The sequence below is a fragment of the Setaria italica genome, chromosome V (assembly GCF_000263155.2).
Source record: "Setaria italica strain Yugu1 chromosome V, Setaria_italica_v2.0, whole genome shotgun sequence".
Taxonomy (NCBI): domain Eukaryota; kingdom Viridiplantae; phylum Streptophyta; class Magnoliopsida; order Poales; family Poaceae; genus Setaria; species Setaria italica.
Genome location: NC_028454.1, coordinates 37,397,935 through 37,413,860, shown reverse-complemented (window position 1 = coordinate 37,413,860; position 15,926 = coordinate 37,397,935). Strand labels below are relative to the sequence as shown.

The 15,926-nt window shown below is 53.3% G+C and overlaps 2 protein-coding genes across 2 annotated transcripts; both read left to right on the top strand.

Annotated features, from left to right (window-relative positions):
- The first annotated feature begins 64 nt into the window (after positions 1-64).
- Positions 65-1,617, top strand: LOC111257358 (SWI/SNF complex subunit SWI3D-like). The gene is made up of 3 exons (XM_022826726.1): positions 65-123; positions 236-795; positions 1,412-1,617. The coding sequence occupies exons 1-3, from the start codon at positions 65-67 to the stop codon at positions 1,513-1,515; spliced, it is 723 nt and encodes a 240-aa protein (XP_022682461.1). The 3' UTR covers positions 1,516-1,617.
- Positions 1,618-9,947: 8,330 nt separating this feature from the next.
- LOC101765838 lies at positions 9,948-11,036 on the top strand (the record flags this gene model as incomplete). Its single annotated transcript, XM_004969966.3, is given in 1 exon segment — positions 9,948-11,036. A coding segment is annotated over 1 exon segment (630 nt). The 3' UTR covers positions 10,664-11,036.
- Positions 11,037-15,926: the final 4,890 nt, after the last annotated feature.

Genomic DNA, 15,926 nt, shown 5'->3' with positions numbered 1-15,926 from the left:
AAAGGAAAGCGATCAGCAATAGTAGTTATTCACATACTGAATGAATTGTTTTTTTTTCGAAGTAATGCCTCGATTTTCGTGGCGCGGAGGACTCACTGATGAGCCACCTACCCTCATGCTACGGCTGGCGCCAAGACGTTATACCTTGGCGCCAGCCAGCCTGGCGCCAAGCCGAGGGTCCATTTCCGGAATTGGTTTCGCCAGGGGCCTATTTGTGAGATTTTTTCGCAAAAAGGGCCAAAATACAAAAAAGTCGGCCGTGCCTGCTCTCCTCTGTCTCAAACCCTAGAAGGCGGCGCGAGGGGATTTGTGGCGGCGGGCAGCCGTCGGTGGCGCAATGGAAGGCGGGCGGGGCGCGAAGGCGGCGGGCGCGAGCCCCGTCGGCCGGGTCGCGAAGGCGGGGTCGCGAAGGTGACGCGCCCGCGGCCGAGGCCCCCCGCCGCCGCAGCGGCGGCGGCAAGCGCAAGTCGTTCGGGTCCTCGTTCACGCCGTCGAAGCGGCAGGCCAAGGAGAGGAACGCTGCCTTCCACGTGCCCCCGCACCTGCTGCACAGCGGGTCGCTCACCCGCGCCGCGCGCCAGTCGCCGCACAAGCTCGCGGGCACGCCTCCGGAGACGGGGCCAGCGTCGTCGGCGGCCGCAGCTGGGGATGGGGTGAGCGGCGGGCAGGGAGAGGACGATGCGATCAGGCCCGAAAGAGAGGAGATGCCGGCAGCGGAGCAGCCGCTGGTGGATGAGGTGTTCGAAGCCGTCCGATCCCGCGGCGCCGGCGTCCATGTGGTCCCTACCTTTGCTGGTGAGTCCTCCGCGCCACGAAAATTGCTGTGATCTCTCGGTTGGGGTTGTGGCTTTATATCTTTATTTGGTGGCATGCTTCTAATTTAAGTAGTTAACTGCTTGAATCTAGAATTCTATAACATGCTGTTAATAGAAGGATTTAATTACTACAACTTTTAGTTTGTTATTATATAGCTTCATGTTGTTAATTTAAGTGGCAATAATTTGCTTTTGAGTTTTCTGCTGCTGAGACTGATCCATTTTTTTCCCCTTCTCAGTCTGCATGTAACCAAGCGCAATAGTTATGACAACTGCATCTTCATGTCCAGTCTATGACCCTGTGTGCCTTTTCTAACTCAAAAGATGAATGCATATTGCTTATCTAACTTCTATCTAACTGGAACATAATCAATGGTTTGTGACATGGACTGCAATAACTCATGCAATCTTCCAGCTATTTCTTGTTCAATTTTGAGACTTTTGTTCAGAGTTCCGCGCAGTTGCCTGTATCTCCTATGTACTATTTTAAGATGTTGTCTGATGGAAACAATAAAATGACTTGCTAGAGAGTAAAAAAATATAGTACCCTGATCAGATAGTTCAATAATTTTCCCATCTCTTGTGTAATGTTGTAGGCCAGCAACTACTTGACAGCCCTGCAATGGGCACAAGAAGCAAAAGGGTGGATCCTGCTAGCCCTACAATGAGCACAAGGATCAAAAGAAGGCTCAGCCTATGATCCTCATGTATCTGTGAATTTGGAACTTGTATCTCCTTTGTGAACTGGCACGTTTGAACCTCTCTGATCCTCAAGTTTGAACGTATCCGTTCATTTTTAACATTTCCTTGTGTATCTGTGAGCTATATGCTGGAGGTTTGTTATAAAAAATATTTGTGTATATGTTGAAAAAAATACTGCAGAAATGTTATAAAAAATGTTGTACAAAAATTGAAAAAATTGATGATAAACGGTAGCCAGGGAGAAAATGCCGTAAAAAATGATGAAAAAAAAACGGCAGCTAGGAAGCCAGGGAGAAAATGCCGTAATAATGATGAAAAAAAATGGCAGCCAGGCAGCCAGTCTGCATGCATGCGCCCAGCGAGTCTGCCGCCCAGCGGCCCAGCGAGCGCCCAGTCTGCGTGCGCGCGTCTTGCTGACGAGGAGGGGCAAAAGGTCTTTTTAACGGGCACTTAATCGTCGTTAGGTGGACTGTTAGGGGTAACTCACTGTTAGGGATAAAAGTTACCTAACAAAATGGACCGTAGTGTCATATTAAGGTTGAAAGTTGGAGCAAGTATCAAATAAGGAAGAAAGAAAATTTCAGGATTAAAAAAAGGAAGGAACGGGTCATTTCATAGTATCAAGTAGGGAATTGTCTCTAAATCAATGGCGCATTGGCGCTACATATATGCATGGGCTTATAAATTTAAGTCCCGGTTGGACCTTTCTGTTGGGCCATGGCCTGTGAAACCCAGGGGAGGGAATTCGAAGCCCGCGTGCCGGTGTACGAAAATGAACGATTGGAAACTAATGATGGCCCGTGGGTCTCCAATAGGTAGGCCCAAAGGATCACATCTTATATTTGGGCCGTTCAAATGGGCCCATTTGATCAAACGCCGAAGGTGGCCTCGAAGACCTTCAGCTCAACTGAAATGATATCCAGAGTTCCAGACCTTGCTATGTCCCAGGTAACCACGCGAATGATATTCAGACATAGCATCTGCAACCTTGATGGTGGATTGGTGGTAACCTTTTACATCTGGGATGCCATGCTGATGTGCTCTCCAATCCATGCGCACTAGGCAAATCCAGAACTCTGTGGCGCCTGACAACTCCCGGCGACGAAAGAGGCTTCACTGTTTGGGGAATGGAAGCTGATCCAAAACAGAGAGGCCCGCCAGATCTATCCTAAAAGGCCTGAGCAGATACGATGTGCAGCATTGCTTTATGGCTTTATCTTTAGGTCGACACCGATGTGTGGATACCTGAAGAAGCAGGAAGACGGGAGATGGAGTGCCCACGGAGAAGTGTCGAAAGGAGAGATGGCATTCTCCGTCTGAAGAAGAATCAGATGTTGAGGAAGCAGCTCATGACGTGAAGACTTGCAGCGCACAGTCAGACTTTACAAAGCCACGAATATGTTCCCCCCGCCAAGGAAATTATTCGACGCGAGTGGAGCAGACACTCACTGCCCCTGTTTTTACCGCTTTTAACCCGACCCGGCAGACGCACCTTTCCAGACTCCAGAGTGTTCGAGAAAAATTTAAGCCCCACTTCTACCCATAATGCAGAGCTGCAAACATAACAAGGCAGCAGCCATTAGAAAGCAGGGACGATCAACTGAAATGGATAGCTCGTTCCTGATCATCGTCCCAGAAAACAAAGGCTCCATGCGGCATGAGTCACGGTGTAGGGCCGACGCCATGGAAACTGGAAAGCCGGAACTCGCGCTGCCAATTCCCCAATTACACCCACCGGGTACGCCTCCTTTTCTGAGGCGGCGTGCAGCGTGCGCGCAGGTGGAGGAGGGTCTATCTCGTACGCGTGCGGGTAGCCACGCCCGGAGGCACACGCGCGCGCACGTACGCGCCCCCACCACGATCTCCCCCGATCTCGAGTGGAATTGCAGCAGCCTTTCGACGCCGGGATGGACGAACGAAGGAGAAAGCCGACCGCCCTATCTAAATCTGGATACCGGAAAGATAAAAAGCCTATGGCAGTGAGAGTGAGTTGATGAGTGAATGAAAAGAAGGAATCATCATCACCTATTTAAGGCTTTCAGTCCAGGTCCATTCCATGCCATCACTCTCGGCGAAAAGCAGCGAGCTGGGGCGTTGCGTGAAAGTAAGAAAAAAACCTCTCCCGTTCCAGTTCCACCCTTCAACTCACCATAAAAAGGGAGATGCTGCCAGCGCTAACTCCTCGTAGGCCACATTGGCATGCCCCACATAGCAATGCAATAGCAGCTCCATCACTACTAGCTCTCGGTGAGTGCCGAAGTGGACCTCGAGTTGATGTGAAAAAGCGGATCGGCCCGCGATCCCTTTCGCCGAATGACTAATGGCAATTGACCGCGACACCGGAGCACTAACTCGGCCGTAAAGAAAGTCCCGGCGTTGTTGAGCCATTTGACTTTGACTTATGGCGAGCCACGTTGATGTATGATCAACCGGTCGATTGATCGTCGGGCCCGGGCCCCGGCGAGGCCGCCGGTCCCCCGCGCATACTCACTCGCCGCGTATCTTTACATCTGCAGATGAAGTGGAGAGATGGTGCTCTCTTTCTCGGACGCTAGAAAGGCGGTTAGGAATTCTACGGCTGGCTACAACGGCTCAGGCCGGATAAGATCGGATTGTGACGAGGCATGCATGTGGGTTCTGACCGGCTGGGCAGCGGCCAGGGTGCTCTGCTGCGACGGCAGCCGGCGGCCTGGGGATGGGGACGGCGGAATGGAACCCATAATTGGTGGGCTATGAGGGAGAGGGGCCGTTTTTGCGTGTAGCCGTGCATCATGTCACCGGCGATACTTGCGAGATGGGCTGGAGGCCTGGAACGGACGCCACCGGACATGGGTCTCCAGCTTTCCGGTGACAGCGACGGCGCAACCGGGATCACATCAGGCGAGGAATCATTGGCCGCCTGCCGCCTGGTGTGTGCGTGCCCGAAGCCTGATGCCTGCCGGCCCTGCGCGGCGCGCGCACGTTCGAAGCGGATTCCTGCAGGAATGCCGGGACGCGCGGACGAGTCAGTTCGCTGTAGCCGCGCGCGCGCGGCTTCTGCGCTGACACCCGTGTGCAGTTCGCCGGGTTGCCATGCCGCGGACGTGACTAACGCTTGATCACAGGTCAGGTCGGCACGTTCGTCGTCGGCGTGTTGCAATTCGCACGCCGTTATCTTGGTACTTGCTACGAGTACGACCTGCTCTCTTCAGGTTGTGTGTGCAGCGACAGTGCGACACTGACATGAAAGTACCGGCGTTTCGGCATCAGATGTGATCCCCCACTGTACAACTATTTGGAGCGTAGCCTGCCATCAAGCAGCAAATTTAGCCAGTCCTGTAAAAAAAAGAGAGGAATATTTTAACATTGGTCAACGTTAGGGGAAAGGAGCAAATTGAAACATATCCAGGACGAGAAGATTTACAACCTCAACAAGTTTTTAGTTCGTTTCCACTAAAAAGTTCAGGGTGATCATGACCAAGAGAGACATTCCACCACGCGCTCAAAGCTTCAGAGAGTTTCTTCGTCTCCATTCCATGTCCGCCACCGCCAGATATTTCGACGGGCCCAAAAGTGATAGTCCAGCACTCCAGCTCTGGTGCCCCGTTACATAGGCCGGCGGCGGGTCTCACATCGACGAACCGACTTGCAGGCCAGTCGACCCGATCCGGGACGACGGACGCAGCCAATGCAACGCCAGCTGAAGACACGCATCGATCGAATGAATGCATGCAACCAATCTGTCGTTACAAGTTGGGTCTCCCTCTCGCTACTCTCCTGTCTCCTGTGACCACAGGCACCTAACTGGCTGATTCAGCCACCCCTAGGCTTAGCTCTCCCGGTCCCCAAACCAAACAAGGGCAGAGACAGACGGCACTGTGCCTCAAGACCCCAGCACAGTACGTATTGCTTTCTCGACGCGTACATGCACGCATTGACGCACGCGCGCCAAGATACCTCGATCGACCCCGGGCGTCTGCTTGCGTTTCCGGCCTGTTGTTGTGCCACGAGGTCCGGATTAACACCTGTAACTGTCGCGCTGGTACTTTCCGATCGACGATTTTGTATGTGCGGTGAGAGGCTAATATGGATGGTTGTCTCAGGGTAAAGTGCGCATCGATCGGTAGCTTAGCTGATGACATGGATGGATGATTCAGTGGTGATCCGCGGCTGGCCTAAATTTAAAGGAGCTCGATAGATCAGACATGGACAGCACATTTGGGTGCATGACAAAGTGCATCAAGGGTGAGGGCTGGTGCTGCCCTAATAATATGTAAGTGCACTGTTTGAAAACCCACTTTCGAAAGAACAAAAGGAGGCAACAAAGCAGTAGACAACTTGTACAAGAAAAGACGAAACAAAGAGGAGGAGAAAAGAAAACCAGATGCACGCAATCATCTCATCTGAAACCATTATTGTCGCACCACAACGACGACGAAGCGCTCATGCAGAGATCTTCCTCATCAGTCTTGGGCTATTGGCAGATCAACAGCACACCAATCAATCGGCCTATCTGACCGGTCATACAACAGGACACATAGGGATCAGTGGGGAGGGCATGAATGAATGAATGAATGAAGCTATAACAGGAGCGCTAGCTTTGCGTTCACCGTTTCTGCGAAAATTTGTCTGGATCAGGACGGAACAAAAAGGTCTTAGTTTCAGATGATAATCCTGTACGATCAGATGGGGAAGCGTGGAAGCTAGCGTCGGGGCAGAGTCGCGATTCGCCACGGCAGATCTTCCCAGGCGGAAAGGCGAATCGCGCGCGCAGAAAAGACACAGGTTATCGGCTCGGATCGGACCCTGTGTCGTTTCAGCTCTGACGCAAGAGCTGTGTGCCTGTGCACTACTACGAACGAACGATCGGGTCCGTGCATATCCGTGATGCCGCGTGGCTAATCGCTCGACATTTACAACGTGCGGTTTAGACCGATCTGCCGTTACCCGTGTGTGCGGGCGTTCTAGACTTTTAGTTGAGTTCGCCGCAGCTTCACCTGTCTCATCAAGATCATGATCATCGGTGAGATCTTGGCGGTGCCAGAAAGAATTGACTTGGAGACGAGACCCCCCGTTACAAATTGCTTGCAGTATCAGTTATACCAGCCGTAAGAATTGACCGTTAATCTTCATGACATCTCAACGCTGCATCTCGTCTCAATCACCCGTCTCCCGCACACGTTTGATCTCAGCGAGGTAGGTCGCCTTTCGAGCTAGGCCGAGATTTGGATTTTGCAAGCAGCAGTGGATCTACCACCGAACGGCATTGTCGCACGCGACAGTAGCGCAACAGTGATGCCGAGCTCGGGCCTTATCGTGTCGACTTTCGAGTGTCGAGAAGGATCACTTTCCTCGCTCTTTTTAGCTCCCCTGCTACTAGAACATCAACATGTTCACTGTGGCGACTCGACGCATCCACCAACGATCATGGACGAAGGATGGATAACGCTTCATGGCTTCAACAATAATCCACGCGCTCGTCTTTAACTGCTTTCTCCTATCGGCAACGCATGACCTGTGTGCGTGTGTGGTGTGTGCTTCGTGGTTTCTGACACGGATCGAGCCCCCGGCCTTTCTCTTTCCCCGCTTTACCAGCAGCGAACGTGATTCCGCTCTCGCCGAATTATCCGTCCCTGACGTGTCCGTCATCTCACAAAAGTGTCGCCCTGGCCCTAAAGCAAGAGAGACAGAGAAAAAATATTCTCCGGGAATTATTGAAGCCCCCAGCTGCATGCAACATCAACTAACAAAAAGTCCGCGAGGAAAAATTGCATCTCGCTGGCCGGATGTTTCGCGAACCACGAGAGCAATGGACAAGAGTCTTTGCCTGCGCACTGTACGGTTTGACACATCACGACCGCCCGGCGTTCATGGCGATAAAAAAAGAAAAAACAACAGGACGGGGCGAGTAGTCCTCACGTCACTGTCGTGAAGCACATGCGGAGCGCTCGTAGGCATGCTGCAGCGCGCACAGGAGCGTGTGATCTGATCGGATCCGTCCGTCACGCGCCGGCTGCTGAGGGCTGAGCTGAGCCTAGCGAGGAGCCGAAGGACTCGCTGATCTGCTCGTCCGGTTCCAAGCGGAGGGGAGGCGCCGGCACAAACGGGGGCGGCTGCACGTTCGCGGCGAGTCCCAAGTCCCATCGGGGGGGTGAGCGGATCCACGCGCCTCGCCTCACCTCACCTCGCCCGACGCGGGGGGCTTGTCTTGCCTGCCGACCACGCCAAAACGCCGGTCCGTGCCCTGCACACCGTCCCCTCCCGGCGGTCGACACGTACTACGCTACAGTATACTACTACTACCGCCACCGGTACTCGCGCACAGGTCTGCTCTGTTTACGCGCCACGTGTCGTGAGCAAGAGTAGATTACTGCGGCGCACAGCATCTGTTTGACTCGACATCCTCTGACCTACCGCACGGCAGGACGAGGATCAGGCTTTACAGTAGTAATTGTGATCAGACATTCCTAATCGGTGCGGAACAGGTGTCAAACTCGGCCTAAAGCTTGAGCAGCCTTGCCGTGCAAGAACCCAACCAAAGGCAACAAAGGGTACGATCTCGTGCTCTTATCTCATGTGCAAATTATCAAGCCGATCGGGAATCACCCTGCCACGCGGGCCCTCCAGAGAGTTTGGATTGGTCCAAGCAGTCGCCCCGCGTATCCGTCCGTGGCACGTGACGACGTGAGCCTTGGTGTAGTTTTATTCGAAGCCCCGTGCAGACCTGCCCGCGCCCGCGCGCGCAGAGGATCCCATTCCCATCCCGTGCTCGTCTTCATCCCCGAGCGGTTTCGCCGTCTCATTCCACTCCGCTCTGCCGGGGCCGATCGGCGTTGCGCTAACCCGGAGACTTGTCCGCACGCGCACGAGCAGCAGCGGGAGATCGACGACGACCGGCGCAGGCGCTGGTGCTGACTGCTGACGTTCCCGGGGCCAGGCGGGGATATACACGTATATGGACGCCGGTGGCGTTGCGTGTGCTGCGTGCGGCCTCCGACGTGCGTGTCCGGCCTCCGGCGCCTATAGCTATCTCGTCTGGCCGGCCCCATGCCTTTTGTGCCTCCTACACGGACGTATTGGACGGTACCGGAATATCATATGATTGCCACCACTAGTATATTGTTCGTACGTGGATGGATGCACTGGATGTTAGCGATGGCCTTTTTATGCTTGTACATACAGCCTTTTTTTTTTTTGCCTTACCCCGGCCTTTTTAGAAGAAGCGATGTATACGATTTCTCTATACTAGATAGGTACGCGGTTCATTTAGCATTCCAGTAACGATCGGTGGCTGTCCCTTACCTGATCCTGTTGAAGGATTTGAGCACACTGCACACATGATCCGCTGGCCCCTGCATTTCTGTAGAACGATCCGAGACACTCAGACAAGCACGCGCGAATGTAATCTCGGTTCAGAGCACAATCATTTCCCGCGCGATGCTAATTGTCCCCCTAATTAGCCGCGCACCTGACCATTGCATTACGCGCAGGTCGCCGGAGCAGGGACACGATCGACTGGCCTTCATTCATCGCAACAGCGACGGCACGAGCCGATGTGCGCCTCCGCCGCGGTCCACACCCGAGGCCGAGCCAACACATCATATGCCGCCGCGGACACATATGTTACTGCTGTTCGCTCCAATTTCTTTCTTCCCAACTTATTTGCAGGTCCACACTCCACAGCAAGGCGTGCTCCAGGTCCAGGTTTTACAGACGATCCTGCGATCCACCGGTGCACATGATGCGCCCATGAGAGCCAGTACGTCCAGTCCCCTACCTCGCTCGACCTCGATGACCCAAGTACAAGGTTGGGGAGGGGCGGCAATGATTTAGGGCAGGGGGTTCCACACCTCCACTACTATCTCAGAGCCAAAGGATAAGATGCATGAAAGGCAAAACAGAGTGAACAGGAGCCGGATTGAATTCACAGTTCCTACTAGTCGGTCCCTTCCAGACCACCACCACTTCTGTCTATACATCTTCCCATCCACACGACCACACCACGTTTGAATGAGTGAAGCCAACGAGAAGAAAAGAGAGTGAGCAGTGGAAATAGTAGAAGAGAAAAAAGAGAGGGGGAGCTGCAGCTGCGGCCACTGTAGAGTGGACTAGTAGTAGTAGTAGTGCTACAACTGCATTGATCGGCAGCTGCAGCGGCGGCGACTGTGCTGTGAACTCATCTCACGAGAGAGAACAAGAACCAATTCCCTCCCGGTCCGTGGCCGGTACAAATACCCCGTGTCTGCGTGCATCCCCTTCTCCAGCTAGCTCGGCTCTCGGCTAGTAGTATCCTAGCAAGGTGCGGTGCCGCTATATAAAAGCGAGCCGCTCGGACATACCCGCACCAAAAGGACCCAGGCCAGCTGAGCCTCGGGAGCTCGCTCGTGCGCGCATCGCCCAGCTCGCGTTCGTCCTCGATCGACCTCCTCGCCACCGCCATATGAGCTAGCACGGCCGCTTGCTGGCCGGGAGCGGGTGGTGGAAGGTGAGAGGGATAGGGAGGAGACCGTCGTCGGTGAGGTTCGTCGGGGAGATCGATGGAGACCGTCAAGTGCTGCATCGCGTGCATCCTGCCGTGCGGGGCGCTGGACGTGGTGCGGATCGTTCACTCCAACGGCCGGGTGGAGGAGATCAGCGGGGGGCCCGTGCTGGCCGGGGAGATCATGAAGGCGTACCCCAAGCACGTCCTCCGGAAGCCGCCGTCCACGTGCCCGGCCGACGGCGGCGGCGGCATCGTCGTGCAGAAGCCCGTCATCCTGCCGCCCAATGCCGAGCTGCAGAAGGGCAAGATCTACTTCCTCATGCCGGTCATGGCCGCCCCGGCCGCCGAGAAGGCCCCGGCTCCCGAGAAGAGCGCGGCGCAAGCGCAAGCGCCCGCCGCCCACGCCGCCTCCGCGGCGGCCGCGGCTGCGAGGAGGCAGCGGCGGCGGAGGAAGGACCACCACGCCGCCGCGCGGGAGGGAGCGCCGGCCTGCGGCAGCGGCGCGCCCGCGGCTGGCCCCGCGGCGGCCGGCGGCGCGGAGGGCGAGAAGGAGCGGCTGCTGGCCAACGAGAGGTACCTGTCGGAGATCATGAAGGAGAAGGCGTCCACGGCGAGGGACCGGCGGCGGGGGCGCGTCGCCGTGTGGCGGCCGCACCTGGAGAGCATCACCGAGGATGACTTGTAATCAAGCAAGGTGTCTTGTTTCCATTTCCCCCCCCTCCTCTCCACCTTTTCTCCTCTCGTCCATTTCTTTCGGTTTTCATTCCTACCGGAGTAGTAGTGGTAGTTTCTTCTTGGCTTTCTCTTTTGTTAATTCCTCCTGCTTTGCCTGCCCTTTGGGCTTTATTTTTTTGCCCTCTTTTCCCCGGCCCGTCTCCTTTAGAGCACCACCATCATCGTCCTCATCTCCCCTGCTCACCTCCTTTACAAGGTGAATCATGTCTTTGTGAAGAAAAAGATACGATTTTTGCTATGTTCCTTCTCTTTACAGTACATGATTAGGTGATGAAGTGTACAGTACCAACTCTAGTAATTTTCATATTGATTCTGTTTTCGAATTTGTGAGTAAATCTCTAGAAAAAAAAAGAGAAGTGTAAATCGCATCAATAGATGGATCTTCTGCACTTCCTTTCTGCTCAACATCCCAAGCTCTATTGCCTACACTAGGAGCTCCAAATTCTATTCATTTCTTCTAGAAAGTGGAGCAGTAGTGTGCTACTCTGCTACCACCAGCTCTAACCTTGATATTGGTGCGCTCCGACTTGTAAAAATTCACCTAGAAAATTTTAGAATTCCCTCTTCCTTTTTGTGCTGCGAGACGGCAGTCAGGAGGGAGAAAGAGAGCAACTGGCTGCTGCTGCTGCTGCTGCGCCTGTGCGTGCATGTTGTCCTGGCCATCCATCCATGATGAGCATACGAAAGTTCTGAGAGGCGCTAGCACTCAATGAGTAGACCAATCATTGCCGGCAAGGCCCCATGCATCCGCCCTCCTCCACTACCAGAGAGGCGAGAGTCCAGAGCATCGATGGACATGGACGGAGCTCCAGCTTTAGAGGCCGGCCCGGCCCCCGGGCCGTGCCGTGCTGTGGCGCCATTGACGCACATCACCCAACAACCGTCGTCGCATCGCAGCAACCAGCTGAGGATTAAGCGACGCTGTTAGGCCGGGGATTAAGGATAAACCTCGCCTGGCTGTGACGCTTTAATGGAGCTGATATGATCGATCTGCATGCATCCAAATCCTCTTGCTTGGCTTGGCCCCAATCGTGTCGATGCGTTATATTTCTTTATGCGTTGATGAGTTAGGAGCCTTGCTTTGGCTTCAATGATTTCGTTTCATTACGGGTTTATATATGGTTGATTGTTGCTGCTGGCTAACTTAGATATCTAGTGTACATAGATGTATAGCTAGATATAGCTAGTGCTGATGCTCTCTTCAGTTCTCACTTGGGAGGAAAAGTGGCAAAGTAAAGGGTTCCTCCTTGGAAGAGCAATGGAGTATGGATTTGACGTAAAGATGGGCACGTACAATGCGTTTCGCCTCCGTCTTTCTCTCAATCAGACGTCCCAAGACCACTCAACTCACCACCCTTATCTGAATTCTGAGGACATTTTGGTCTGTTCCTCCAGCGAATCGGCGAGGTACGCGTGGACAGTGGCGCGTACGGATACATCACACTGGCACGAGCAAGAGCAACCAACAAAGCACCATGCACATTAATCTCCTCCTTTTAGCTTGCTATTAGTTGCTCTCATGGATTAGCTTTTCTGTACACGTTATTGATGGATTAGTTAGATGCCATATATACATGGTTTTGAACCATCTCTACCCACTGGCTACTAGCCATAGTATATAGTGGAAGTATGATATAGTATTAGAGTATGGATACACATGCTAGAATATACAAGTTGCGAGGCCCTAATGGAGATTGCTTTTGCTGGGGGCTGTCGACCGCTGCATGATTATCGATCTCCCAACCATTCCCACACGCACTCGGCCAGTTTATTAATCCCTCCAAGGAGAGTGCTAGCAATCTACTTGGTCGATTTACTATTGGATTTGGAAGCTCGCTTTGCTGCCCTAATGGGGCGCATAATCAGTAGTTTCGCGCCTTCTGAAAAAGAAGCCCGGGCCGTAGGCACGACGCCGTCGACCGGCGCGCGCCGCTGCCGCCGCCTCGCGGCTCGCCCCCATAACCGGAATGCGGGAAATCTCTGCATGATCATTGCTCCGGAATTCGTCGAATGATTGCCCAATAAACTTTGCCACTTTGGCCGTCACTAAGTCACCTGTTGGCCAATCACAAAGATAAGAGCGAGTGACTTCAATCAATCAGCTGTAGGAAGAAAGGGTGGTTTAATTTTCAGCTCATCATGTTTCTTTTCTTTCTCTCTTTTCATTTGTGATGACCCCTCGATCAGGTGGTGACTAGCAGGGGGTTATGTTCGTCCATGTTCATGAATCAAATCTTGGACAAGTTATTTGGGAAGCAGGGAATTCCATGGTGGCTGCCAGTAGCTCCATACTAGTAATAAGCCCTTGTGTGAAGCTGTGCAGCTGTCTAGTTTTGTAAAGGCAAGTGGATGCATGCATGGAGTGGTGGTGTGGTAGCTTGATATGCAGATTAATAAAAAGGGACCTTTAAGCAACTGCCAAGCTGATATAAAAAGAATTGATTGGGCGCCTGCATGTGTGCATGTGTCCCCGGAGCTCTTTTCAGATAGATATGTGCTAACCGAACTGTTGCGTAGGCGCCCTTTATTTTGCACTGCCATACCATACCCTCGCTCGCCATAGCTCGTGCCTGCAACGGCATGTACCGGAACGTGAAGGTGTCGACCTAACTAGCTGGCCATTGCCAACTTCCAAGAGATCTTGGGAGGCCGAGGCTTTAGTTTAGACTTTAGAGTCCATTTTGCCAACTCAAAAAGCTTGTAGCTCGTGTGCACGCATGTGTGCGCACAAGTGATTTTCGTGCGCGTTGAGGGAGGGAGAGATAAGAAGAAGGAGAGCGGGGAGGAAGATGGGTGTGCGGGTGGGCCGCCGCCCAAAAGCTGTGTTGATCTCGCCCCGGAGTGGGCCAAACCATCTTTATATATGCGCGCGCGAACGAGCCGTGGACCACAGGCACCATCATGGCGATCCTCCACGGCGCACAAGCTCTCTCCCGATCGCAGCAAGCTAGCTAGGTCTCGTCTCTCTCTCTCTCCTTCCTTCCTCTCGACGGGTCACCTTTTCGGTGTCGATTTCAATTGCCCCGTCCGCGGCCGATTTGGAGCTCATGTGCCCGATCGGTGGCCTTTTGGCGAAAAGCTGGAGGGCTCAACTGCTTCCAGCCGGGTAAAAGTGGGCGCCCAACGCCCCAAACCCATCTCGGAGAGCAACAACTGGGTGATCGAGCGGATGCGGAGCGGAGCCTACGGTTACCTGCTGCCACGAGCTCGTAGCTAGCGATGGATTTGACATGACAGTGCCCGCTAATCAGCGTACGTAATCCTCGTCAGACCACCACTTCTTTATTCCAGTTCCTTTCCTCCTTTTTCTTTCTTTTTTCCATCAGGTACTGATCGCATCAGTCGCCGTCCACGCACACGCTTCTAATAAACAACAGCTGTAGGTTAGTGTTACAGAAACACTCACTTCACCAGCATTTCCAACCAGCAGAGATATTTCGTTTTGGGAGGTTTGATGCCCAAGTTAGGAGTCCAAGAGATGCTGTTATTTTACTGTGCATGCCTCGTTGTGTTCTTGTCAGCCAACTGCTTACCGAGTGGCGTGGTGCCCTCGTCACTCGGCAGATCTTCGTCGTGAACTATGGAAGCCAATGGTTACTGTCAGAGGCCCGCTTCAAAAAAATAGTTCCTGTCAGAGGAACATCACAGCGCTTCAAAAATATCTTTCTGGTCGTTCTACATATGCCGTCAGGAATCAGTGAAGATAAGGTACGAGCGGGACAGCAAAGAAAAGCGATACAAATTGAGAAAACGAAGCGAAGAAAGAAATGCCACAATTGACAGACTACGTTGATGGAAAAATTGGCACATTATTTTGCTTCACCATAACGCGTTGCGTGCGAACGTTATGTTCAGGCCCATGAGCTTAAAGCCCATGAGCCGAGTAAACAAACAGTAGACATGCGAAGTCAGGCCCAAATGTTTGGTCGGCCAGAGGCCGTGTGGTGGTGGGCTGAGGTTCTCTCTTTCGATGACTTTCCATGGCCCGTCCAGCCCAAGTAGCCTTTTCGCTCGCAGTGTCGTCGTCGTCGTCATCATCATGGGCAATTCGTCATGGCTGCAGAGCCAGCGACCGGCAGAGGAAGAGGCAGGTGGGGGCCGGGATTCCTATATAGCTTCCGAAAGCCCGTTTGTTATTAGGCTTCCGGTGATTCGTGCACGTAGCTACGTCCGTTGGATGCCCATCTCTCAAATCCCTAACTCCTATCGTTGCCTACCACCGCGGCCACCACTGCTGGGCTCCGTCACCTTGCCCCCGTGCAGTCGTGCACCGTGCGCATCCGCCACTTCTGCGCCGCCCCTGCTGCCTCTGCCGGCCCCCGCGCGTGCGTCGTCGCGCATTCTGCCGCACCCGTGCCGCTGCTGCCGGGCACCGCCGCCGTCGTTGCGCCGCGCGCGCCATGCTGCCCCCGCCGTGCAGTGCCGCCACTGCTGCCGTAGTGCCACTGTCGCACGCCGCACTCGCCTCGTCCGCCCGCGTCTGCCACCCTCGCCGTCGTCCAAGGAGGAACCATCAAGATTTTTTTTCTCTAAAATGTTGATCGAGGATTCAACAAATGTTGAATCTATTCTCTAGAAATGTTGCAATAGGTTGCGAAAAATGTTGAAGGTAGTATTTGTTTCAAAAATGTTGACATGTGTTTCCCAAAAATGTTGAATTAATTATTTCTAAATGTTAATCCATTTTTCATGAAATGTTGAATGCAGTGTCCTAAAATGTTGAATTTGGATATCTAATTTGTACTCCCTCCATCCCAAATTACCATTCGTTTTGAATTTATCTAGAAAACTTAAAATAAATAGTGATTTGGGATGGAGGGAGTACATTTTTTTCTACCTTTCACAAATTATAGAGGAGTCCCGGTTTGGGATCTCAATTCGTGAAAACAAAACAAGGCCATGGGATCGATTCGATTCCCACGTCCCATCCCGTCGGACACCCCCATCTCTTGGCCATGAGGCAGGCCATTGGCATATTCGCGCTCCACTCCACACCGAAAGCAGAGAACCGACGCAGAGCATAAGGTATTAGGGACTTTCGTTAAGCACCCCCCGATAATGCCCCGCTTTTGAGCTGTGGGAGCGTGTCCCCCATGTGTTAGCGTACAAAAGCTTGGCCTCCTTCGCAAACGGGGGCGTAAAGCAGCCAGGGTACAATGCAGTAGGTGTTCAGCTCCTGTTAGTATAGTACACCACGGGTGTACATAACCGGA

What these genes read in the sequence shown, in the direction of transcription:
- LOC111257358 (XM_022826726.1), top strand. Translation starts at nt 65, where the DNA reads ATGCCTCGATTTTCGTGGCGCGGAGGACTCACTGATGAGCCACCTACC. An exon ending in CCACCTACCCTCATGCTACG is followed by an intron (nt 124 to 235) that starts GCTGGCGCCAAG and finishes TTTCGCAAAAAG; the next exon opens with GGCCAAAATACAAAAAAGTC. An exon ending in TGTGGTCCCTACCTTTGCTG is followed by an intron (nt 796 to 1,411) that starts GTGAGTCCTCCG and finishes GTAATGTTGTAG; the next exon opens with GCCAGCAACTACTTGACAGC.